The 25,673-nt window shown below is 39.7% G+C and overlaps 1 protein-coding gene across 14 annotated transcripts in view; it reads left to right on the top strand.

The window, feature by feature from the left end:
• pex1 (peroxisomal biogenesis factor 1) overlaps nucleotides 1-25,673 on the top strand; it is a 74,987-nt gene that overhangs the window by 16,057 nt on the left and 33,257 nt on the right. For 6 of the 14 annotated variants that reach the window (XR_013500537.1, XR_013500539.1, XM_078238922.1 and 3 more), the window contains 10 exons: nucleotides 974-1,057; nucleotides 1,874-1,988; nucleotides 3,532-4,298; nucleotides 5,422-5,541; nucleotides 7,145-7,268; nucleotides 8,482-8,591; nucleotides 11,174-11,268; nucleotides 15,408-15,540; nucleotides 18,257-18,353; nucleotides 23,349-23,519. Coding sequence is in view for 11 of the 14 variants with exons in the window: in XM_078238839.1 (XP_078094965.1) it covers nucleotides 974-1,057; nucleotides 1,874-1,988; nucleotides 3,532-4,298; nucleotides 5,422-5,541; nucleotides 7,145-7,268; nucleotides 8,482-8,591; nucleotides 11,174-11,268; nucleotides 15,408-15,540; nucleotides 18,257-18,353; nucleotides 23,349-23,519 (1,816 nt within the window). In the remaining 3 variants the exon portion in view is untranslated. Of the gene's footprint in view, nucleotides 1-973; nucleotides 1,058-1,873; nucleotides 1,989-3,531; nucleotides 4,299-5,421; nucleotides 5,542-5,572; nucleotides 5,633-7,144; nucleotides 7,269-8,481; nucleotides 8,592-11,173; nucleotides 11,269-15,407; nucleotides 15,541-18,256; nucleotides 18,354-23,348; nucleotides 23,520-25,673 lie in introns of all 14 variants that reach the window. The other 8 variants (XR_013500541.1, XM_078238931.1, XM_078238858.1 and 5 more) reach the window with 3 other exon arrangements.

The following is a 25,673-nucleotide window of genomic DNA, read 5'->3' as shown; positions in this document are numbered from 1 at the left end:
TTTCTCAATTGTTTAGTAGTCATTAACTTAAAGATGGGTCTGGTATTTTCTGGGTTATCTATCGCTTCCATTTTACTTGTAATATTTTACCTTTTGGTTCTAATTATCTCTTTGATTCAATTATTATTATTGAAAATATGTCATCCCTTGCTTTTTAAGATCCACTCATGAATAACCCAGTGGTTTTCAACTTCTATGAAAGTGAAATGCTGTGTAGATGTGGCAGCATCTGTGAAGAGAGAAACAGAATTAACATTTTGAGTCCAATATGATTCTTCAGAACTCAACATCTTTTGGTTAAATTTTGTTGATATATTATGAAATTCTGTGCAACCCTAACACTCCCTCCTCAGCGTATATAAGTGAATATCTGTCACTAAGTCTACTTTCTTATAAATTCTCAGTATTTCCTGCTTTCACCCCCAGCTCTCCCTCTGGCCGCATACGTCTCAAAATTTGGGTTTTCAAATATCCTAAGTCTCCATCTACAAATTCAAATCTATCTGGGATATTGTAGCCCATGCCTATTTTTTGTCTTTTCCATCTATGTTGACTTCTTCATTGAAATGCTCAAATCCTTCCATTGCCTTGAGCCTTCACCACATCTCTTCCCAATTTTGGCATCTCCACTAACCACTAAATACCTACACTCACTCGCTGTTTCTGTAACATCCAGATAATTATTGTTCGATCCCACCACTTCACAATCCAGGCTTTAACATTAACCGTTGACGCATACCATTGGCAGTATGTGTCAACTACTATGCTCCTAGTTTCTGCAATTCTCAAATATACTTTTAACTTTGCTGTTTTCCTTTCTGCTATCAAAAGTTGTCTTTAAACTTCTAACTCTATTTCCTCTGTTTTGTTTGCTGAACAACATTCTGTTAAGTTTTCCCTGATTGTTACACACAACTTGTGCTTTTACCTTTGTGATGGAATAATTAATTTACATTTATTTTCTGTGATTCAGGTGTTTCTTAGACCCTGTGCACAAGTGTCATCCTGTCAACAAGCTGTGGTGGAACCCCTCTCACCTAGTGACTGGGAAATATTGGTACCAAATTATTTTCTTAACTGCTATTTATAAAAGATAATTCAATAATGTACAGTTTTTAAAGATACATGTATATAATACTTTTTAGATTAATTGGGGAAGGTGATGGCCCAGTGGTGTTATCGCTAGACAATTAATCCAGAAACTCTGCTCTGGGGACCCGCGTTTGAATCCCGCCATGGCAGATAGTGGAATTTGAATTCAATAAAAAAAATCTGGAATTAAGAATCCACTGATGACATGAAACCATTGTCGATTGTCGGAAAAGCCATCTGGTTCACTAATGTCCTTTAGGGAAGGAAATTTGCTGCCCTTACCTGGTCTGGCCGACGTGACTGCGGAGCCACAGCAATGTGGTTGACTCTCAACTATCCTTCAAGGGCAACTAGGGATGGACAATACATGCTGACCAGCCAGCGACGCCCATGCCCCACAAATGAATTTTTAAAAAATGTTCCTCAAATTCTAATTAGGAGATACACAATGGATTTCTTCAGTTTGAGATTATTAAAACTGCCGATATTTGGCCTTCGTTGGAAGGATCAGTTGTTTAGTCGCAATGCTATATGCTTCTCATAGTTCAAGTGTATGCAGTATTAAATTTCACAAGCTCAGCATTATTCTGTACTGAACCTGTAATGAAAACACCTGCTTTTTAACATTTTATTTCAGTCCACTGGTCTTCACTTAAACATATTCACATTGATACTTTTTGCTACAAAATAGAATATTTGTTTTTTTTATTTTGATGATGACTGTTTACAAAGGAGTACCATGCGGATAATAATCCCGACTAATATTATGTGATTTCTGTAGGAGCTCCATAGTACGTCACTTGAAAGACATATAATGGACCAGATAAGAATAGTCTTTCCTGGAGGAATATTTCCAATTTGGGTAGGGAAGCACACTGTGATATATATTGAAGTTGGTAAGTAAGTTAAATGTGAATCAGTGAAAACTGGTGTTGCTTCATTGTTTACATTTATACACATTATTAAACTAGGATATTGACAGTAGTCCCAACCCCACTGTCTCAAAAGTTAAAAGCCAAACTTTGAAAATCAAGAGATTTGATTGCTGGCATGAATCTAGGATAGTATGTTCCCTGGTGCCAAGGTCAAGGATGTCATTGAGTAGCTGCAGAGCATTCTGAGGGATTAAGGTGATGATATATAGTGACGTCCCCCAGGAATATGTATTTGGACAGCTGTTTTCCATGATCTCTGTTGCACATTCTCCCCATGTCTGCGTGGGTTTTCTCCGGGTACTCCGGTTTCCTCCCACAGTCCAACAATGTGCGGGTTAGATGGATTGGCCCATGCTAAATTATCCCTAGTGTCAGAGGGATTAGCAGGGTGAGTGCATAGTGTTGTGGGGATGGGGCCTGGGTGGGATTGTGGTCAGTCCAGACTCAATGGGCTGAATGGCCTCCTTCTGCACTGTAGGGATTCTATGATTCTATGCGGTTGCTCCGATAATATGTTAAAAAGGCATTTTCAATACTGTGGAAGCTAGGATAACCCTACTCTTGCTGAATCAAGAGGTTATGGGCGAGATCTTGAGTCGGCACTATCCATCTATGAGATTGCCGGTGGGGACTCATGAACCAGTGAAACCTGGTAATTGCGAAGCTCGCCGGACCTGGCAGTGCCAAGCTGTGCCGGGGCAGACTCTGGGGGGAGCCTCGTGGTGTTGGTGTTTGGGAGCAGCAGACAGTGTGACGGGGATATCAACGACGATCGGGGAAAGGGTGCGATGCTGGCGATGATGGGGGCAGAGTGGGTGCTGGATTGGGACAGGGGAGATTTCAGTGAACAGGACACTCTTTAAAAAGGGTGGCCCAATCTTAGTGGTGCCGGTTCCCAGCCCTAAAAGTTCCTGCCCCACCAGAGTGACAGTGCAAACCATGCCCACTTTTTTTTTTAGATGGTAAAGTGACAAGATCAGGAGAGAAAACTAGCCAGTGGAGCTGGAGGATTTCACGCCAGTTTTCTCACCAGAACCGACACTACCAAATTCTCATAAGATTCCACCCTATAGTTTCAAGTCCCACTATAGAGATTTGAGTACAAAATCTAGGTTAACACTTCAGTTCATTACAGAGGGAATGCTGCACTGTCAGAAGTTGCATCTTTTAGATGTGATGTTAGCCGAGGCCTGGTTGCTCCTCCAGGTGGATTTAAAAGATCCCATGGCACTATTTTGATGAAGAGCAGGGGCATTCTCCTTGGCATGGTTACACTTTATTCCTTAACCAAGACCACTAATAACTGATTATTTTGTCATTATATTGTTTATGGGACCATGCTGTGCACAAATTGGCTGTTTTTTTTAACATTACAGCAGTGACTACACTTCAAACGTACTTAATTGACTAAAGTGCTTTTGGGTGTCCTTGTGTCATTACAGTTGGAATATAAGTGCATTTATTTTTTACATATGAATTATATATCTGTCTTTTCCTGTTCTAGGTTCTCTAATACCTACTGCTGCATATGGAAGGTTAGAGCCCTTTACTGAGCTCATTGTGTCACCTAAACTGAGGCAAACTGAAGGGAATTCTTTTGTTGGCAACAGTATTTTAAATAAAGAGCTTAACTTGGGCAACAACAAAATGCATAATGAAAATTTAGAGAAACCTAGAACTGAACATTCTTCCAAGGGCCCATATAATCAACGTGGAATGAATGAAAAACATACAAGGCAAAGTCAAGACTTTTTAAACAGAAGCATCATGTCAAATATATGGGATTTGATAAAAAATCTGTTCTCTGTAAATTCAGATCTTCCAGAACAACTTCCTTCCAAAGTTGTTTGCAAAGACACTTTTTTAAACACTATTTCCACGTCCTTCGAAATAGACTCAATATTCAGAGTGTGTAAGAGATTCCCGTATGATTTGGAAATATACAACTCAATACCATGGAACCAAAGGCAGCCTGATGCAGTTCATATCTTTTCTTGGCATCAAGATGTACTTGCTTTGGATAACGGTGATACGCAGATTTTTTATGGGAAACTGACAAAACTTTTGTCATATACACAACAAAAAGAAATGTCCAAGCAAAATCTACAAACAGAGAAGAAAAATATTGTTGGCAATGGAAGTGCTGCAAAAGCAAGAGTTGGTAAAGCAGAAGATGAATCCTGCATCGTTAAAATAATCTGTCATGGATGTGAACATTTAAAGTGTACTAAGTCCGGAGGTTTTCACAGTGGAAAAGTTTGGGTTAGTATTGTATGTTGAGAATTTTCTTACAATGTTTGTATCAGTTTGTGTCTGGTTTTACCATTAATGATCAAACAGGCTTTCTACAAAGTGCTTTATCCTAATAAAGCAAATCTGGAATAATTGAATGCTAGAAAAAGCTTTATTTAATGTATTATGGCTATAAAATGTTAAAGGTTTTATGTAATTAAATTGATTGGTATTTCAGTTTCTCAGTTGCCCGGCTTTGGCTAGTGAATTTTCTTTGTTTGTTCACTTGTAGTCTTCTATAAAGCACATGGCAGGCCAGCCTTGTCCATAAACCTCATGAATATCGTAAGTGCAGCAGTCTTTTACAATGTTCAGTTTTGGACCAAAGGTTGTGGGTTTGAACTCCATCCTAGCAGTTGAATTCATAAAACTCCAAGTAATCAGAGAGAGCTGGATTTTTAAACATCCAGTCCTTTGTATTCAGTTGACAAGAAGGCTGCCTTATGACACTTTCTGCAGGAGTGCAGAACTTTGATGGCCTGGTCATTCAGAACCATCAATAAAACCATTCAACTACTTGTTTCATTGTTGGTGCTAAATTGAACTGCATTTGGCAACATAATTATTTGTTGTGTGAAACATTTGAGATGCTTTGACATCAGGTTGTACAGGAACGCAAATAATTTCCCCACTCTCATTCTAAGATCAGATTTTTAGATGTGGCCCTGAGTTCAAATACCATTCACAGCTGGTACTTCAATCATTTTTATAGTCAGTGTTGAACTGCCAAATTTACAGTTTAAAATTATATAGATATACTTAGGAAATGCATTTCATTATCAAATATCCTATGTTCTTTTTCCATAATATCATTCTAAATGTACTGTTTGGATATATTTGTTTTTCAATAGTTATTCCTTAAATTTTCCCATTCTGAAAGCCCCTGAGGACATTTGGAACTTTAAACATATATAATATATATAAAATATATATATCAATGCCATTAAAAATGGAGAAATTAGAAAACAGCCATCTAATCAATTAAATGAAAACCATCACTTGTAAAAGGAGCATTTTGCAGATTATGTAGAGGAAATAATTGCTAACCATAAATATCTCCTGCAAAATGTTGCTGTTTGTTTCACTGTCAGTTTCTTGTCAGATTCCAGATAGATTAAGGAAGAAATTGAATGTGGAAGCATCTGCTGCAGTCAGGATAAATTCATTAAAATTAGATCCTTCCCTTCCAGGCAGAATTCAGTTGCAAACCTTACAAACACTGGTGAGTTTATTTTTAATTTATTCTTTCACAGAACGTGGGTGTCTCTGGGAAGTCTAGCATTTATTCGCCATCCAAAATTGCTCTTGAAAAGGTGATGGTTGGCCAGCTACTTGAACCACTACAATCCATCTGTTACACCCACAGTGCCGTTATGAAGGCTAGCTTCCAGGATTTCGACCCAGTGACAATGAAGGGAACACCAATATAATTCCAAGTCAGGATAGTATTTGACTTGAAGGTGTTCCCATGCATCTGTTGCCCTTGTGCTTTTAGGTAGTAGAGACTACAGGTTTGGAAGGTGCTGTTGTATGAGCCTTGGTGAGTTGCTGCCATGTATTTTGTAGATTGTACACACTGCTGTCACTTTGCATCAGTGGTGGAGGGAGTGCACGTTTAAGGTGGTGGATTGGATGCCAATCAAGCGTGCTGCTGTTTTCTGGATGGTGTCAAGCTTTTCAAGTGTTGTTGGAGTTGTACTCATCCAGGCAAGCAGAGTATTCCATCACACTCCTGACTTATGCCTTGTAGATGGTGGACAGGCTATGGGGAGTCAAGAAGTTAATTACTCAGAATTTCCAGCCTCTGACCTGCTCTTCAGCCACCGTATTTAAATGGCTGGTCCAATTCAGTTTCTGATCAATGGTAACGTCCAGGATGTGGATAATAGGTGATTCAGCGTAGTATTGCCATTGAATTCAAGGGGAGATGGTTAGATACTCTTGTGTTGCCATGTAGCAAAAAAAAAGCAAATACTGGGAATTTAAGAAAAACAAAAATCTGCTTCTATCCATTTCATCTTCAAGTGAGAGGGCAAGCAGAGGGCCAGTTCACCAGACATTGCTGTTTCTATTTTGGACTAATTCAAGGAGTAATGAAATCCTTTACTCACTATGAAGAATTTACAGACTAATTACCTAGAAGTGACTTTTTGAAAATAAAATGACATACAATTGCTGATGGGTCTGCCTACAAAACCAATGTAAACCATTCTTATCTCAGTTTGTGTCACTTGAATTGTGATTTTTCTCTGGCTGTTCAACTAAGGCTGCATTTGTTTTGAATTGTTTCGATCTATTTTGTGAGTCGCCCAAAATGTTATATGGTCACTCTGCGGGCAATTGTGGAAACATTGCACATAAAATGGAAATTGACACTAAGGCTGCATTTATTTTGAGTTGTTTTGATCTATTTTGTAAGTAGCCCGAGATGTTATATGGTCATTCTGCTGGCAATTAAAAAAACATTGCACGAGGTGGAAATTGACACTGGGAACTAAATCTATGTGAAGACATATTGTAGTGAGTAATTTTAGGATTAGAGGAAAGATGATAAATCTGATTGGGGACAAATAATCTTCTGTTGAGATTTTAAAATCATTTTAAGAAGTTGAATGCACATTGGAACATCATTCAGATAAGTACACAAGGGAGAGACATTTAGAAAATTTTAGCCGTTAATTGCAGCATTTCTAAAGTCAGTAGTTAACATTTTAAATAAAAAGTGTATTCAACAAATTAAAATTCAATTATGTAGCCTTTATAAGTATTCAAATATACTATTTTGAAAGCATTGGATTAAAAAATAATATTTTCCTCTTGTTCAGCCACAGGAGATTAAAGAAGATGATATTAAATCCTCCTTCCTTTCCTGGCTCAATGTTGTGAGCTCTGAGGATTTTCCATTTTGTGCAGCATTATCAAATCTTATACAAATACCAGTTGCTGAACGTAAGTGATGAATTATGACATAGCATCAATCTGGGGTTCTGGTGTGTTTGTAAATTACTTTTGTACTAAATGCAATAACCTTGCATTCTTCTAAGAGTAATTTACTAAAGCAGAGATGGGCAACACTAATAGGCACCATTCATTCTCAGGCTGTGGCATCCCGAGATCTCATTGCTGTCGTGCCTTTACACTTAAAAATCCTGGGTAGCCACTGCATAATCTCTAAGTGCCTGCCCACCACCACCTCCAGGCTCGTTATGTTCCTACCTTCTCTTTCAGGGTCTCATCCAACCAGTTCCTTAGGCTGGCCTCCTTCAGTCTCATCACACCTTTCCCTTCACTTCCACGAGCTCTGTACTCAGACGCCCTATACCCCCATGCCACTATTAGCTGTAAACTAGTTTTCACTTCCTTGACACACAGGCAGAAGGATGATTCAGGGCAGTAAACAGCTGTTAAAACAGACAGCCTCCAGAATCATTTAGATCTGTGAACATATTTTAAAACAGGCTGAAGGCTTCAGGACAACACACACCAGCTGTGAGTGTACCCAGCCCCCCCACCCCCCGAAACAACCTTAGACCATCCCTCTTCTACAGCTGGCCAGCAGATGCTGTCTCCTTGGGCACCCTGGTATAAGGTGGAGAGGAGTATTCGCCTCCTTCCTCCCTCTGAGGCCATGGCGCCTGGTTCCCATTTTTAAAAAGCAGTGGTAAATCACACCTGCATGACATCATGCTGGTAGGCAGGAAGAGTTGGTGAGGTCTGAAGATTTGACTTTAAGCTCGCTAATGATATTGAAATGCGTTCAAATCAGGTTGTCGCCCTTCCTGGACATGAACCTGATCGCGTCATCGGGGAGGACCTGGGAATATGACCATCTGAAATCTCGCTGGCACAAATCCTATTTTTGGCCTCCCACGAGACTTTGCAGACATAATGAGATTTGTTCACACAGCTAATGGACCCGCAGAATCGTGCCCCTAATCTTTAGCACAGACTGTTGAAATAATTTATTGGTTATTTCTACAAGTTGTTTAGTCTTGTGTTATATTCATGTTTTTCTGACCATCCTTTTTGAATTGGGTATTAAACAGGATCCTTTTGAGTTCAGCTGATAATTTGTTGCTCTTTATTAATTTGAATTTTTTGTTTAGTGTTAAAACTAAATGTATTATTTAGTTCTCACTAAATCAATGACTTTGTGTTGTAGGAGAGATTGAGTTTATGCTGCTTGTAGAACAACTTGCAGCACAGTCAAAAACTGAAGAGAACATATGTTTTTTGTTGTATCCCCGTTTGGTTAAAGAAATACATATAGAGGTAAATATACTGTAACCTCAAATTATTGTTCTTTGTTAATTATACTTTACAGTGCTAAATGGAGATCACTCTGTTGTTGCTAGAACCTAATGTTATTGCATATTGCACCAAATGTTCATCAAACCTACCTGTTATATTTATGTTGGTGCAGTTTGGGATGGTTGCAGATCCAGAGTTGATACTATTACATACATGCAAAGACAATTGTCTACCACCTTTTCAGTTACCAACTTCTTCTCATATTAGCTACTGTTTTGTGCGCACACATACAGAGGTAATCGTTCTGGGTTTTATTAAAGAGAAAAAAATAATGTTTCCCTGTACCACTAACATAATTGAGACAGCTGCCCAATAGGTGAAATGATGGTGGCTGGAATTCTGTTCTTGTCTGTGGCTGGGATCCCATGGTCTTGCTGCTGTAAATGGAAATTTGGGTGAGTGCCAATTTCTCCGTACTCACCTGCAGCAGTGGCTAATTCTGGGTGGTATTTCCATAGATCCAGCATATAAGGCAACCCCATGTTTTAACGTACTCAGTGTAGAAGTTGACCACCACACACACACACCTCTCCTCTTCCCCCCCCCCCCCCCCCCCCACTTTTGAGTTACAAAATGTTATACTCGTATTAGTAGTCAGTGTCAATTTTTCACGGCAGAATTGGATATAGTAATTAGTTTATGCTGTTAATTGGCGCAAGGGATCGAGCAACTGATGCAGACTATATTGCGAAGAAGATGCGCAAGGGTTTAAGACATGCCCAGACAGAGCAGACTGCATGCATGGCAAGTGAGAAGCAAAAAGAATGAAATATGAAACTGCTTTCAAGTTAAAAGTTGCAAGATTTGTTAACTCGTCAAAAAATTACTACTATGAGGGAGTTCGGTGTTAGTGATAAATTGGTGCAAAAATAGAAAAAGAAGGAATCGGCCCTGAAGAAGATGCCCAATAATTTTGCACCATCAGAACAGGGACCAGTCATTGGCCTGATCTTAAGAAACATAAAGCAAAGTTAAAGTAAAGTTTACTTATTAGTCACAAGTAGGCTTACATTCACACTGCAATGAAGTTACTGTGAAAATCCCCGAGTCACCACACTCCGGCGCCTGTTCGGGTACACTGAGGGAGAATTTAGCATCTAACCTGCACAACTTTGGACTGTGGGAGGAAACTGGAGCACCCAGACAATACCCACGCAGACACAAGGAGAAAGTGCAAATTCCACACAGACAGTGACCCAAGCCGGGTATCGAACCCAAGTCCCTGGGACTGAGGGGCAGCCGTGCTAACCACTGTGCCACCTGTCGCCCCCGCATGTAATGGACCAAAATATGTATTGTAATGGGCTCTCAAATCATCAGAATGATTACATCGTCACCAGAAATACAATGCATATATATGCAGTTAAGTGGGCCAAATCAAAACCTGAGTCCAACAAAAATTTGAGACCAATAGCTAGCTGGTGCAGCTGCTTTATGGAATGCGGCAGAAGACCAAGATTGCTCAGACTACTAAAAGACTTTGAAATTGCCAGTTTCCAGCCATTAGTCATGAGATAGTGGCAAAAACACTAGAAACCATTAAGTCACATTGGCAATTTGGATGTAACGCCCATAATGTGCCCAGCAGTCAAATTGTGGATTGGAAATGTTCAAGAATAGCTGTGTTTTTGTACCAAATTGTGGAATGCTATTAGTGCACCAAGTGTCATCAGGTTGTTGAAAAAATGCAGAATATCCAATTCACTGATTGGAGAGGAAGATGATTTATTGTTTTGCAGCGATGATTCTGAAACCAAGAGCATCACATCTGATCCGGAAAGATGTATGATGATGCCATAGCCAAAGTGACTCAATTAATTTGATGAACTCTTTGCATTAGATGCTGAAGACAATGAATTTGACAGTTTAAAACACTTTGTGGTTAAATATATCTGTGTACAGTTAATTCAAAAAAACCGTGCCGCATCAGTACAAATTACTAGTGTTATGATTTTTTTTCATATTTCAAAATGGTGACCATCAATGCTAGTGTTTCACACTTTCTGTTTTGGAAGAATTTTTAGAGGTATAAGGTTGATTTGTACATTGCGATCTATGGTAGAATTCTGCATGAACAAGGCATTAATTATTAATTTTCTGTCTGATGGCTATTTTTGAAGATCAAGTCATGTTTCCCTATCTGTAAGAAGCTCTTTAAAACCTTCCTTTTTGACTATCCTTTTGGTCTTCTTCCCTAATATCTCTTTGTGCCTTGGTGTCAAAATTTGTTGATTTCTCCTGGGGATGTTTTGCTACATTAAAGATGATGTAAAAGGGCAAGTTGTTCTTCATTGTTCTCTGAATGATGGGAAGCATTATTCTCTTGATACTTCACTGTGACATTCACTTAATTAATATTATGTGGAAATATCATTTGGTCGTTGGAAGCTACCTTGTTTTTTAAATATTAATTATCATGCTTATTCTATTAATTAATGAAGGCACACAAAAAGATTGATAATTTTAGATGCATATAATTTATTGTCATACTGCCTTTTTTGTAATTCATGATATGACTAATTATTGTGCTGTTTTCTGCAAAGGTGGTTATGCATCCCACAACTGTAGACTCTAATGGGGTAAAGACTGTGGATGATATTGACCAGATTCTGCCATTTTACAAATTGAGCTGTTTGGGGTAAGGAAATGATTCTGATTTGTAAAGTAATTTTGCAGATATAAAACTACAGGTCTGATGTCTGAAACTTGGCACCCCCCCCAGACTGAGACTGGATTGCCACTTGCCCGCCATTGGATTGGAGGGGCCGACACATGTTTTCTGTTGTCACAACTTTATCTAAGAATTGAGAACTGATGTGGAATTAATTAAGCAGTCTTGCTGGAGGCTCATTGCTGCTCAGCAGAATCTCAACCTCCTTCCTGTGATCCATTCACTGGGAATTAGTGAACATAAAAACAGGTAGATCCCAGTTTTGGTTGGAAGGAATTAATGGACCCAGCTCTATCTACAGGAGGCTCATTTACAAGCATTACCAAATAAGTTGGCTAACATTTTTTTAATATTGGAAATCGGTGCATAGAACATGTGTTGCAACTCCATCACTCTGACTCTAATTGTGAGTTCCCCAGGGCTGCAGACCTTTGTGCAAAGAGTCTCTGATTCTGTCTTGCCGGTGGAACAGGTAGCTTTGTGTCTGGAGAATAGTGAGAGCTGGTGGGGAAGCAGATGTTAAAGCACTATAATGGAGCTGGGCACTGTTTGTGCACAACTCTCGCTAATTCTGTCCTCTGGGATCAGTCTGAGAATGGCCTCTTTATTCTCATGCTTTGTTCCACGAGTGGTGGCTGGATCTCCCAAGATAAAAATAGTCATTTTCTTTTTGGCCAATTCCATTTTTTTGGATAGCTGGATTTTGGATAATGTACCAGTAATTTGATGTCTTATATCAATGGCTTTTGGAAATGAAACCAATCTTTTTTGTTTATGCCAGCAATTGAGAATTTTCTGTACCCACTCACCTGCATTTCAATGTCCAGGCTTGTCCATTAAGTTGTAGAATTTATCTTCCATATTGAAGTTTTTTTTAGAAGATGACTTCTGTATTTTGTATAAATGGAACATTCCTAAAATGTTTCCAGTTTTGTTTATTTAACAACAATAGTTTGTTAAACTTGAAATGAATCTTTCAAGGTAGGTGACGTGCATCTTTAGAGTAAAGATCTCATTTAGCAGTTGCTCCTGCATCTAACAAGACCCCACCACTACCAAGTGACTTTCTGTCTTTACAACCCGACTCCACTTCCACAACCACACCTGCTGTAGACTTGCTCCAATGTAAAAGCCTAGTCAGTGCTTTAAAGCCATGGTTCTGGAACTAGGGTTGGTGGACCACTGTGGATCCGTGAAATACTGTAAATGGATTCGTTACTGGCAGTGCCTCGGTGGTAGGAATGTCGCAGGTCAAGCAGTGTTTCAGCATATTCTAGTTCAGGCAAGGTAGTAAACAGCAGGGGATGGAGGGAGGTGTGTGATGAAGTAGCCATGTTCCAACATGCTCATTGAGCATGTGCCAAACCTATAGGGTTATCTTGTAGCTGAAGAGAGGATACATTTTTCACCACTAATGACACAAATGTTCACTATATTGACAGTCTGACAAACTTCATACAAGTCTCTTTAAGTATCATTGCACTAACTCAGCCATGCTTTCTCCTTAGTGGTGAGAAAACATATTTTAAACTTAAGGGGTGGGTTTGGGAAACTCCAGAAAGAATATAGTCGATATTTACCCCTGCTTTTTCACCCTCCAAATCACTACCAGAACCATGCTGCCTCAATATTACCATATCTCTGGTTCTTCCTCAATAATTCCAGTTCAAAAACCCCTCAAGCCTTTCCACACAATCATCACCCTTTCCAGTGGTCTTGTATTTTTACATGCATGCACCACTTTCAGTGATGATCTAAAGCTGAAGACTCAGCCTCTGCTTCCATATCAGACCCCTCTCTAGTGCTCTTAGACTAGCGCTTCCAGACACTGCCACCTTTTCTTAACATTTCTGCACCACAAAATCACCTTCCTACCACTCCCACACTTGCAATGCATCACTCCTGGAACCATCTTCTGCTCCAAGGCCCTAAGTGCAGTACTTCCAGACCACAGTATCCATCTGCTTCTTTCAGACCTACCATCCTGTTCCCAAACTCCAGGATAGCCCTCTAGTGCAACTAACCCGCATTGTTCTTCTTTACAATCTGGATAAATTAGCCCAGCAATAGGAATCTGAATGTTGGTACAGCCACTTATAATTGACATTATCAATCATATCGTTTTAAAAATTTAATTAAATCTCTCTTACTTTAGTATCTTTAATAGGCATACAATTGATTTCAAAAAGGCAAAGCTATGATCTTTCTAGTCTTGATGAGGATGTGCATCAGCACTCTTGCAGAATAACACAAAAGTGTTGAATTTCATGTTCCCAAAACAGGAGCTAACAGTACTGAAATTAGACAACTGTTTTAATGTTAAGCAAGGCCATCTATCTCAATTTTTGAGGAGTTCTGTTCAAGTGGTTGGGGCTCTTATTAGAAGCAGGCAAGAAGCTCATACAAGTTTGTAAAAGTTCAGGTCAAAGGATGCGGTTAATCCTCCTGATGTCGTTAAGACTCCTGACGTCTTTTTAAATTCCATTTGCCTCAAGGCTGCTATTTCTTGCTCTTATTCACCAACAATGGGCAGTACAAGTCAGGAGAAGGCAATCTCCAGCCATACATGTCCTGAGCTGATATGGAAAGCTGCATAGAGCTTTGGGGTTAAGTTTTATAGCAGTCACCTGAGAGTTTTGCATCAAATTAGTGCTATGTCACACAGGCAGTTTGCTGACCACATTACAATTAGATGCAAGACCTTGGATGCAGCAGCAGAAGTAGGCCATTCGACCCATTGTATTTGCTCCGCCATTCAATGAGATCATGAATGGACCTGATGTGATCCTCAACTCAACTTTCCCACTTTATCCCCATAACTTTTGATTCCCTTACTAATTAAAAATCTGTCTATCTCAGCCTTGAATGTACTTAATGATCCAGCCAGTACAGTCCTCTGCGGTAAAGAATTCCACAGATCCTCTACCCTCTGGGAGAAGAAATTCTTCCTTATTCCTCTGTCTTAAATGGGCAACCCCTTGCCCTGAGATTATGTTCTCTGACCCTAGACTCTCCATAAGGGGAAGCAACCTCTCAGCATCTACCCCGTCAAGCCCCCTTAGAATCCTATATGTCTCAATAAGGTCACCTACCATTATTCTGAACTCCAATGAGTATAGGTCCAACCTATTCAGCCCCTCCATACCTGGTAAACCTCTGGACTGCCTCCAATGCTATTATATCTCTCCTTAGATAAGGGGACCAAAACTGTTCATAGCATTCCAAGTATAGTCTAACTAGTGCAAGATTTTTATACTCAATTCCCTTTGAAATAAAGGCCAACATTTAATTTGCTTTCCCTATTACCTGCTGAACTTTTATATTTTATTAGACTTGTATCAGTTTTAAAATATTTCCTGGGCTTCTGTGGTTACAGTGGCGAATTGGAAACGGTGTGCCACTTTTACGATAAGCTGCAAATGCAGAATAAATAATCAATAATTCTATTTCTCCACAGTACTTTAAGCCAATTGTAATATTTTAAAATATCCAGCATATTGAAAGTGCTTTTGATCATAAACAAGCGAAGCTTACTCAGTCATGGTTTGCTTATATCACTCTGATTATGTGATTTAAATTTTAATAATCTGCCCTGAAAGAAACACACTATAAAGGATATATTCAGACTCATTTATATTTTGAATATTTGCTTTCAGTGTAATCTTTTGGTCTAATACCAAAGAGTTTTCTTTTCTCATCACCTAGGAAACCTATGTGCTTTATTTCATTGCTCATTTGTGATATGGAAGTCAAGTTGCCATGCTTTTATTTGAGTATTTCAGCTGTAGGCGATAACTTGTTTCCCTCTAGTTGTGGAATAACTGGCTGCAAGGTTGAGTGAGGAAGGCCAGCTCCAGGTTTTTCATCAGGTGTGCGTCACTCCAGTGCATATGCATCAATGAATTTGCTATGCTTGCATTGTAAAAATGTATTGGCTTTTGTTTTCAATGTCATTAAAGCATATGTTTTATGTGGAGAGAATCTTATCAACTTGTTTATTAATATACTTTTTTTAATATAGATATTTGCAGTAGGTGATTTGTTTTCTTTACATTACCTAGTTATGTAACTGCATTACATAATATATTGAATATAATGTATTGCAGAGGGATCTGTGAGCTGACCATGTCAATGTTTGAGCACATCTCTCTCAGCCTATTGGGCCACCCACTTTCATGGGAAGTTGCTTCAATTGCACGGGGTCTCCGAAGTGGAGGAATACTGCTTACAGGAGTGAAGGTGACGAGCCTACAATTTTTTATTTTTACAGAATTCCTGTATAGAAACTTGCACACAACATTTTACTTGACAGCATTCAAATAGAATTACCCACTGAGCAGTGATCTTTCTGAATTAAACTTCTTTCCTTATCTTCCACGTAATATTAACTTTGTGCCATAAATTGTGAACTGATGTGAGTACCCCAGGGGTGTAGAATCTGGGACCTCATGAAAGTCTGGTTAGGGAGCTAGACCATTATTCCCATGAAACTTAAGGATCGAGAAAGATGCAGAGTGAATAATGGAAGAAATAGAGTAGTTAGAAATTAATTAGATAAGAAAGAAAATTAATGTTAGGGAAAGTAAGATTTTTTTCTTTGATTTCTTTCTCAACCCAAAGGAAAAGCAAGAGGAAATTAAATATAATTAAACTTAAAAACCTCAATTTGCAACATTCAGGAGAATCATTTGCTTTCTTGCCGAGTCTTAAACATAAGAACATAAGAAATAGGAGTAGGAGTAGGCCATCTCGCCCCTCGAGCCTGCCCCGCCATTCAATAAGATCATGGCTGACCTGAAGTGAATCAGTTCCACTTTCCCGCCTGCTCCCCATAACCCTTAATTCCCCTACCGATCAGAAATCCATCTATCCGTGACTTAAACATATTCAACGAGGTAGCCTCCACCACTTCAGTGGGCAGAGAATTCCAGAGATTCACCACCCTCTGAGAGAAAAAGTTCCTCCACGACTCTGTCCTAAACTGACCCCCCTTTATTTTGAGGCTGTGCCCTCTAGTTCTGGTTTCCTTTCTAAGTGGAAAGAATCTCTCCACCTCTACCCTATCCAGCCCCTTCATTATCTTATATGCCTCTATAAAGTCATCCCTCAGCTTTCTAAACTCCAACGAGTACAAACCTAATCTGCTCAATCTCTCCTCATAATCTACACCCCTCATCTCCGGTATCAACCTGGTGAACCTTCTCTGCACTCCCTCCAAGGCCAATATATCCTTTCGCAAGTAAGGGGACCAAACCTGCACACAGTATTCCAGCTGTGGCCTCACCAATGCCTTGTACAGATGCAGCAAGACTTCTCTGCTTTTATATTCTATCCCCCTCGCGATAAGGTTAAGCTTGTCAGGTTCATAAATTACCTAATTAGCAGTGTCCTTACAACGTGAAATAATACCCTAAATGTCTGCAGCAAGATTCCTTTGTATTTGGGTCAAATATTTAACAATTTCTTAATGCTTATTGGGAGTTTGAGAGCAAGCTCCATTTTCACAAGGTTAACAACGCAAATCATCCAGCAGAAAGCAATGACTGATCAGTGATCAGCAGGAAGGGAGCAGAAGAAAGATCAAGTTGGAAGTGGGAATAAGGGGGCAATGAGGTTGAAAATTGGGAGGGTCAGTATCACTGGTCAGCAAATGGTGTAGAAGAGAGCAATTTCGAGTTGTGGAATGGGGAGCTCTGATGTGCATTCTCCTTTCCTCCCTTTCTTACTCTCTCTTTCGCTCTCTCTCTCCTTCACCCTCTATCGCCTTCACCCTCTCTCGCATTTTTCCTCCTTTCCTCTCCTGTCCCAATGTTATTGGTAATCTCTTGTTAAGAGATGGTGGGAAGTAGCTGGCATGCTCATGTAGTGCATTTTTTGGGCAGTCTCTTCTGAACTTATAAAGTTATTAAACTGAGTTGTGCAGCTGAAACTGGCTGCCTTTGCCCTCACCTGCCCTGCAGTTCAAAGCTTTTTCCAGTTCTTTTTAATTCTCCCTCAGTGTACCCGAACAGGCGCTGCAGTGTGGTGACTAGGGGATTTTCACAGTAACTTCATTGCAGTGTTAATGTAGGGCTGCTTGTGACACTAATAAATAAACTTTAAAACTTAATGATGTGGCAAAGCTCTCGAGCAAGAAGAAAACTACAGAAGTTTTTCATACTGCTCTTTTAAAAAAAAGTTAATTTAACCAGTTAATTTATAAGACCGAGTCCTTTACTTGTCTGTAGGTTTTAAGGTACTGTAGCAATACATTTTTTGCCCCAAGGTTGATGAGCTCCCAAATGGAATGTTGCTAACAACTAGAGCTCATCCATAATTTTCAAATCATGTTGACTCTAGAATCTTCTTCTCCAGAGTGAGTCACATTGGCAGCAGTTGCATTCTATCACACTTTTAGACTCTAGCTTCAATGATTATTTAGACTGTAATTGATGATCCAAACGATGATTTCTAATTTGCTGCCGGAATCTATTATTTAGTATTCTCTGATGACCCTTTTCAGCCTCCAATCTATCCTCTCCATCCTTACCTTTTATGGAACTTCCTGTCTTGCTGCTCCATGGCTTTAAAAGCACGGTAAGTAGACTATGAAGGATTCTCTAAGGCTAAACAGGGCAAGAACTTGTTTTTTAATCTTACCTAAGCCTTCAAGGCAGGCACCCTTTAGGATTCCCACTGGCTGTGCAAAATCTGAATATTGGGAGCTGGAGTCTTACTGTTGAAGCTATTACACACACATCTTAAGTTTTATCTTTATCAGGCCTGGGGCATTCCTGATTTACATGATTCATCTACTTACTTTAGGGATCTCTTTCAATAGTAGTGTCTTCAAAAAAAACATATATATGAAGTGGATGTGGTTAATAAGTAATTAAACATCATGGAAAAAGAAATGTGTTCATAACCTGTCATTTATAAAAGTTAATATATGGCATTGGAAATTCAACCTTTACAGGGCAGTGGGAAAACTACTTTAGCAAAGGCCATTTGCAGAGAGGCTTCGGATAAACTGGAAGCACATGTGGAAATTATTGACTGTAAAACCTTGCGAGGTAAGAACTTACAATTATGCACGTGATGAGACTAATAGTAAAAACTGATTAAGTGTGTAAATGTTCAATAGACTCTTATAAAGATACAAAGTGTACTTCAAAATATTTTGCTTGAAATTGGAAATATTGGCCGTAAACTCTATCCTTGAACACATTTCATAAATTAGGGTCTCAGATTTCAGCTCTGTAGCACCTTTGGTTTTGACAGCAGCAGCTGGGTAATAAAAATAAATGGTGGGGGTGGTCTACTCCCAACCATTTGTGGTGTGTCTTTCACCGAACGCCATGTTTTGAAGAATGGGAATGCGGGTGCACGCACCAGAATCGTTCAGAGTGGATAGATTTGACATTTGACAGCTTACAACATTTGTTTGTTGCCCAACCTGTCATTTTGGATTTTGCTGGTCCTGTTGACAAGAAGTCTATGGGCGAGTCCATGATAAGCTAAGGAATGTGACCTTTGGGTCAGGATAGAATAAGTTGATGAATGATCTATGAATTATACTATGATAAAACTGATAGCCTGACTCAGGGCAGGCTGAGATATGTAGATGACTGGATACTGTAGTAAAATGTTAGGACAGATAAGCAAAGTTTGTGTTTTGGAATTGTACTAAAGGTCAAGTCATTCAGAGATTATTTTGTAAACGCATCTGTAACTGCAGATGTACCAAAATAAACGTACAAGATAAGAACATGCTGAGTTAATGATCACAAAGATGGTATAGATAACTGGTGGAAACTGAAACTGAGAGACTTTGAATTACCTCTTAAATATTCTGAGAGAGCATTCCCCTGTATGCATATTGAATTGAATGAACTGCTACTTGCTTTATCTGCAGCTGACTCTAGTGTCAGTGTCTTTAGATACTCCACCACAGGCTTACTTGTTGTTCTCCCCATGTAGCAGCAGGCCCTCCTGACACCTCATTGGAGGAGATAGTGCTCAGCGTTATTGGGCTGCCATAAGTGCGGTTGTAGCAACTAGCATCACTGAAACCATCCAGGATTTTTCTGGCCTATGCACCTTCTCGAATCTCACTTCACACTCATGCTGCAATCTATTATGATGTACAAGTTGAAGATGATGTAAGCATATGCCTCTTACTTTCCACCAATCCATCCCCACTTCCCTCAGCTCAATACTCCTCTTATGCAATTATGCTTCCAAATATCCAAGAACTGCCACCTGGTCAGCCAATGGTGCCCGAGAATGAAGCCCAGAGAAACCCAGAGAAGGAGCAGACCTCGGAGGAGGAAATTCTGTTACTTGATCTGATACTCACAATGACCCGCTCAGATACCGGCAGTGCACATACTTTAGAGACCAGGATAGAAACAGGAACGACAAGTGGTGAGTCACCAGACATGAGCAAGCTGCAGTCAGGCTTGAAAGAAAGAATAGTGTGTGAGAGAGCTTTCTGGAGGGCTAGGTCAGAATGAGTTCTGCTGTTTAGGCCTCCAATGAAGCTGGGTACAGGAAAAAGTGATGGACATGCACATTGAAATTCTTGGTGTATTGGTAGGCCTGCCAGAGTTCATTCTGTCACTGTCAAGGAGCATCAAGAAACCCAATTCTAACTTCAAAAATCCAAGAGATTGGAACCCATCCTTTCCACTGTGGTGGTAGTGGCCAACTCCATGAGAACATATGCAGAATCAACTATGATGCAGTATTTGATTGACCACTGTCTCAGCAGTGAAAACCATGTATCAGCTTGAGATTTCAGCTGGCTGCCAGGCAAACCTGGCTTGGTGCTTAACCAAAAAGTCACATTCCCTACTATATGCACTCTGGTGTTTTTTGTTACTGAAAACACTTCTTAAAACTTAAACCAGCAACTTAATCAAGTCTGGGTGATCCCACGATACACTACTTCAAGACTTAGTAGTTTCTCGGGGTTGGGGGTATGTATATTCTCCTACGTGACTGTTCCGTTGCCACTGTGGCCACTGTCATGGCAACGGCATCACCAATGTACCACTACTACTCACCCCACCCATCTTGCCAATCATCAGGAGCCTGGCTGCCAGGCACCTCTAACTGCTGACCAGCTGTTGTTGAGGTACCCTCATCGTGGTGCTGTAATCTCAGCAATGGTCGTCAGTAACAGTAATGCTGCTGAGCTGCTGGTCCTCTGGGCCAATAGTAGGCCCAAGTTCAATTTTGAGAGAGTAGGTTTTGGGCTATGGATAAACCATAGTGGATGGTAAGGAGGAATCTGCTTCCATTTGGTGGAGAAAATCCAAATTTATTGGGGTAGGGAACAAACATACCAAGATATGGAAACGATAGTCAAGAAAAAAACTACTGGTTCGTCGAGTCTTCTATATACAGTCATAATACCTGAAGCATCATGAATAGACACACAATGCACTATCAGCCATTTAATTTCCTGGAATTCGCAAAAACAAGACATGACTCCCTGCTTCTGGGAGGAACTGTCATGTTCTATTTTTTTAGAGTTTCTGCTGCAGAAACAACATATTCCTTAGGTCTGCTATCCTCGTGGGACAGAAGAACCATCTAACGTAGAATCCAGCCCTAGAAATGCATAATGCATACGCATGGTCGCTGGCCTTGCCAAACAATCAACAGAAACACAATCTTAGCCTTTTAAATATATACCTCCATCAAATAACCTTGACTTATTTGCTTCTCTAAGATGAATACGCCCAGCTTTTGAAGCTTATCTGTATGTCTAAAGTTGTTTAATATGCAAATTATACTAATGCTTCTGTGAATGTTCTCCAAAGACTTTATATTATCCACTATATTAGGGATCAAATGTGGATCCATATTCTGAACATGGTTTAACCAACATCTATTGACAAGCTTCAGCTCAATGACAGATGAGGATTTACTCTTTAACAGTGGTAAAAGGATAATGGAGTTAATGCTCCATTGTGGAGTGTCATGTCAAAACTTTAAGGATTAGTCTCAGAATTTATGTTCTGAAATTCCTCCAAATCTTTCCTGTCAGAATCATCATCTCCAATCTATCAACAGTCTGTTGTACACATGTGGAACAGAGATTGCCCCAATTGCAGAACAGTAGAATAAGTGGAGGCTGGTACCAGAATCTAACCAGAGCACTTGAGGCAGATAATTCCATTCCATAGAAACCATAGAAACCCTACAGTGCAGAAGGAGGCCATTCGGCCCATCGAGTCTGCACCGACCACAATCCCACCCAGGCCCTACCCCCACATATTTACCTGCTAATCCCTCTAACCTACGCAATTTAGGATTCTAAGGGACAATTTTTAACCTGGCCAATCAACCTAACTCGCACATCTTTGGACTGTGGGCGGAAACCAGAGCACCCGGAGGAAACCCACGCAGACACGAGGAGAATGTGCAAACTCACACAGACAGTGACCCGAGCCGGGAATCGAACCCGGGACCCTGGAGCTGTGAGGCAGCAGTGCTAACCACTGGGCTACCGTTTCTCTTTCTGCACCTACTAGTGCAGTAAGGCAGACTTTTTCTGTTTCCATTAGCTACTTATTAATAGAACAGCTTACTAGTCAGTTGTCAGGATTATAGCTTGAGGGGCACCACACCACATCAAGCATAGCTGACCAGGAGTCTCCCTGCTCTCACTCCCCGCCGTTAACATGTTGAAAGGATTTGCAGGTTGACACTCAATCTCTTTGACCACATTATGGACGCATGTTCCTTGGCCATCAAGTCCTGGGGTAGGACTTGAACCTGCAGCTTCTGGCTCAGAGGAAATGATTGCACCACAAGACCACCTGGGAATCCAGAGAAACTGAGATCATACAACCATACACTATGTCCACCTCCTCTATGATAAATTGATATTTAATTATGTTTAAAGTATTAGCAATGAATTGATTCAATTAACAATTTATTGCAGTAAATGAGATGCTAAGACTTTGTGATTCTTATCAATCCAATCATAGCCAAAACATATCTGCAATAGTTTCTGTTTCTGCCTCGGTGCTATTAAAACTGGAGTTCTCCAAGAATCTACTCTTGGTCCCTTTCTCATCCTCACCCACATTTTACCTCTAGCCAACATAATTTGTAAACATCTGGTCTAGTTCCCTGTGTATGCTGATGACAACCAGCTCCACCTTTCCCTTCACCTCCTTCAATCTTGCTGTCTCTGTGCTATTAGTAAGAAGTCTCACAACACCAGGTTAAAGTCCAACAGGTTTATTTGGTAGCAAATACCATAAGCTTTCCGAGCGCTGCTCCTACGTCAGATGGAGTGGAAATGTGCTCTCAAACAGTGCAGAGCGTTCTGTCTGGAGACAGAACTGTTCTGTCTGGAGACAATACACATCTCTTTAACCTGTGCTTAATGCTCCCTCCGCCCACATTGTCTGTATCTTTAAGACCTGGCTGGCTGTAGGGATTTGCATTCTAATCAGTATTCTATAACTTGATTTTGTGTCTCTGCACTGTTTGAGAGCACATTTCCACTCCATCTGACGAAGGAGCAGCACTCCGAAAGCTTATGGTATTTGCTACCAAATAAACCTGTTGGACTTTAACCTGGTGTTGTGAGACTTCTTACTGTGTTCACCCCAGTCCAACGCCAGCATCTCCACATCTGTGCTATTAGGCAGCTTGTCTAACATCCAATCTTGGATAAGCCACAATCTCCTCCAGTTAAACTTGGAGATAAACTATTTTGTTTTTGTTCGATATAGCAGAAATATTTTGTTTGCGTGAGTAACTCACTTGATTAGTTCTCTTTCTCAACAGTCACTGTGTGAAACATATCAAACAGTGCCGACTGCTCTTTTGCTGGAGACTTTATTTTCATTTGGGTGGGCTCATAAACTGGGAATGTATAGAAAACTGTCAAATGTTGCTTTTTAAAAAAATCTTCAGTATTAAATTTAATTTAATATGCTTAAAGAAATTGAATTAAGGATTATGTTTTGGACATATATGTTGAAGGGAGGAGTTTGTGTCGAATTGTGATTATAAGTTGTGTTCATTTATTTTATATCTAGGTAAAAGGGCTGAAAATATCCGTAAGAAATGGGAAGATACTTTCATAGAGGCAGCGTGGAGACAGCCTTCTGTTGTTCTGTTGGATGACTTGGATCATATTGCTGGAGCTGTTTCTACTCCAGAACATGAACACAGTGCCGAGGCTATTCTTAGCAAACAGCTTTCTCAAAGTAATTGCTTCTGTTTTATAATCTTTATTGCCTTTGTGATGTTGGTGTACCTTTAAGAAAGGTTTTTGTTTTAAAAAAATGATTTCTGCCACTCACAGCTCAGCCCAGCAACAATAATGACAAGATGTCATTATTGATGCTGGGCTGACTATAATGAAGCCTTTTATTGCTAATTCAATAGCTTAAATGGGGGTTGTTTATGTTTACTCTGGGATTAGTTTTATGATCCTGCATTGTTAGGAGAAAAGGTCATGTGTACATGGACAGTTCTTTTCAGTGAGTTTAAGGTTTCAATTTTGAGAGTTCTGAGGCAGCAGTTTAGTTTTAGCTTTAGCAAGGGCATCAAGCAACAAAGAATCCTAAGTGTCTGCCTCTGTCTCCCTGTGCTATTTGGAAATTCTGCTATCTCAAGGCAACACTTTGCCTTCCAGAAGGAAAGTGCAGGCTTCGAAAAGACTCAATTCTGGTCAAGTGAGATTTTAATCTGTGCTGTGTTAAGCCTGTGAGAAGAATTTTGTCTATGAAAGGCTTTGGTTTGTTGGAACAGCTTTAATATTCAATTAAGGGTTAATACATTATTGTGGTTGTTTTTTTTTGTTTGCAATTGATTAAAGGTATTGCTAATTTTCTTTCCATACATGTTAACTATATTCTTCAATAAACTTTCTTTGATAAAAGCTCTCCAGTGGATTGTTGACTCATACCTGAAGTGAAACATATCATGCTAATCCTAACCAAATTCAAGGTTCGGGCAGTTTCCATAAAGTACTTTGGAGTTTCTGCCCTGACCCAATAACACTTTTCAAGTAACAGACCAGTTATAGAATCGTATTGCTCCAAATCTGAAAAGAAATAACATACGCTGATGAATTGTTGAAAAAATTGTATCTGATTCATTTGATCATTTCAAAAAAGTGACAAAATACTTCTATCTTGCAGCATTTAGATGTACTAGAGCCATTTGTTGTATCAGATATCAAGAGCCATAAAAGTTCAATGATGACCATAAAACCATTGTGGTAAAAACCCATCTGGTTCACTAATATGCTTTAGGGAAGGAAATCTACCATCCTTACATGATCTGGCCTACATGTGACTCCAGATCCAGAACAATGTGGTTGACTCTCAATGCCCCCTTTAACGGAGGACAGTTAGGGATGGACAATAAATGCTGGCCCAGCCAGTGACACCCACATGTCCTGAGTGAATAAAACAAAATTATAATGAATATGGGCCTAGAACATTGGAAACCCAACAACAGGGGTTTAAATTTGGATATTCTGTATTGGAGAGGTAAATGCCTGCCATATGCACTGTTCACAACTGGACTATATCACATAACCAATTTGGTTTTTACATATTTTCTTATTATATGCTTACAATAATTAGAAAACTCTTGAAATGCCCCTCTGATATGGGCAGGTTCATTTTTGGAGCATATCAAGAATGTAATGATATAAATACATGCTATTGCCTACCAACAGTATTTCTTGGGAAGCAAGTACTTCATGGGCTTTTTGCAAATTGCTTCCCCTTATTGCATAAGCATTTGGTTAACAGATGCCTGCTCTTTGGCCACAACATTATCTATGCTACCCTTAAGCCAGCTACGAGGAATTATTAAAGATCTTAGCAAGCTGACATGCCCTATACTTTGCCCTTTTTCAACTGAGGTCAGGAATTCCTCTCAGCCTGGAAATAGAAGAGGAAGCTAGAGGATATTTTCTGTCATTGGTCCACTCTCAAGTGCTTGATACCAGATACTGACATATATTCTGCTCTGATTGCAGATAGTTGACAACATCCTAACACAATATTATATACATTTGTAATATACTACTGCTGTATTTAATTTGGGGAAAGGCTACCTAGTCTTTGGGGACGACTTGTGAAGCACAACTTTTAAAATAATTGTTTGTGCATGTTTGCACAAAAGTAGTTTTTTTTGAAGAGTCAGAACAATCAGTTATTGTGTTGTTGCCTTTGGTCGAGAAGGATCGTTGCTGCTGTCTTTACGTTTGTTGGTATATTTGGAGGTGCTATCATTGATGTAAATTGACTTCTCTCTATTGGACCAAGATGACTGAGCAAATTTAATTGTTAATTAACTCCCCAGAACTTGAGTAAGTTTTTGACGGTTATAGAATTTTCTGA

The sequence above is a fragment of the Mustelus asterias genome, chromosome 2 (assembly GCF_964213995.1).
Source record: "Mustelus asterias chromosome 2, sMusAst1.hap1.1, whole genome shotgun sequence".
Classification (NCBI taxonomy): domain Eukaryota; kingdom Metazoa; phylum Chordata; class Chondrichthyes; order Carcharhiniformes; family Triakidae; genus Mustelus; species Mustelus asterias.
Note: the sequence above shows the minus strand (reverse complement) of the source record. Positions and strands in the feature narration are given on the sequence as shown.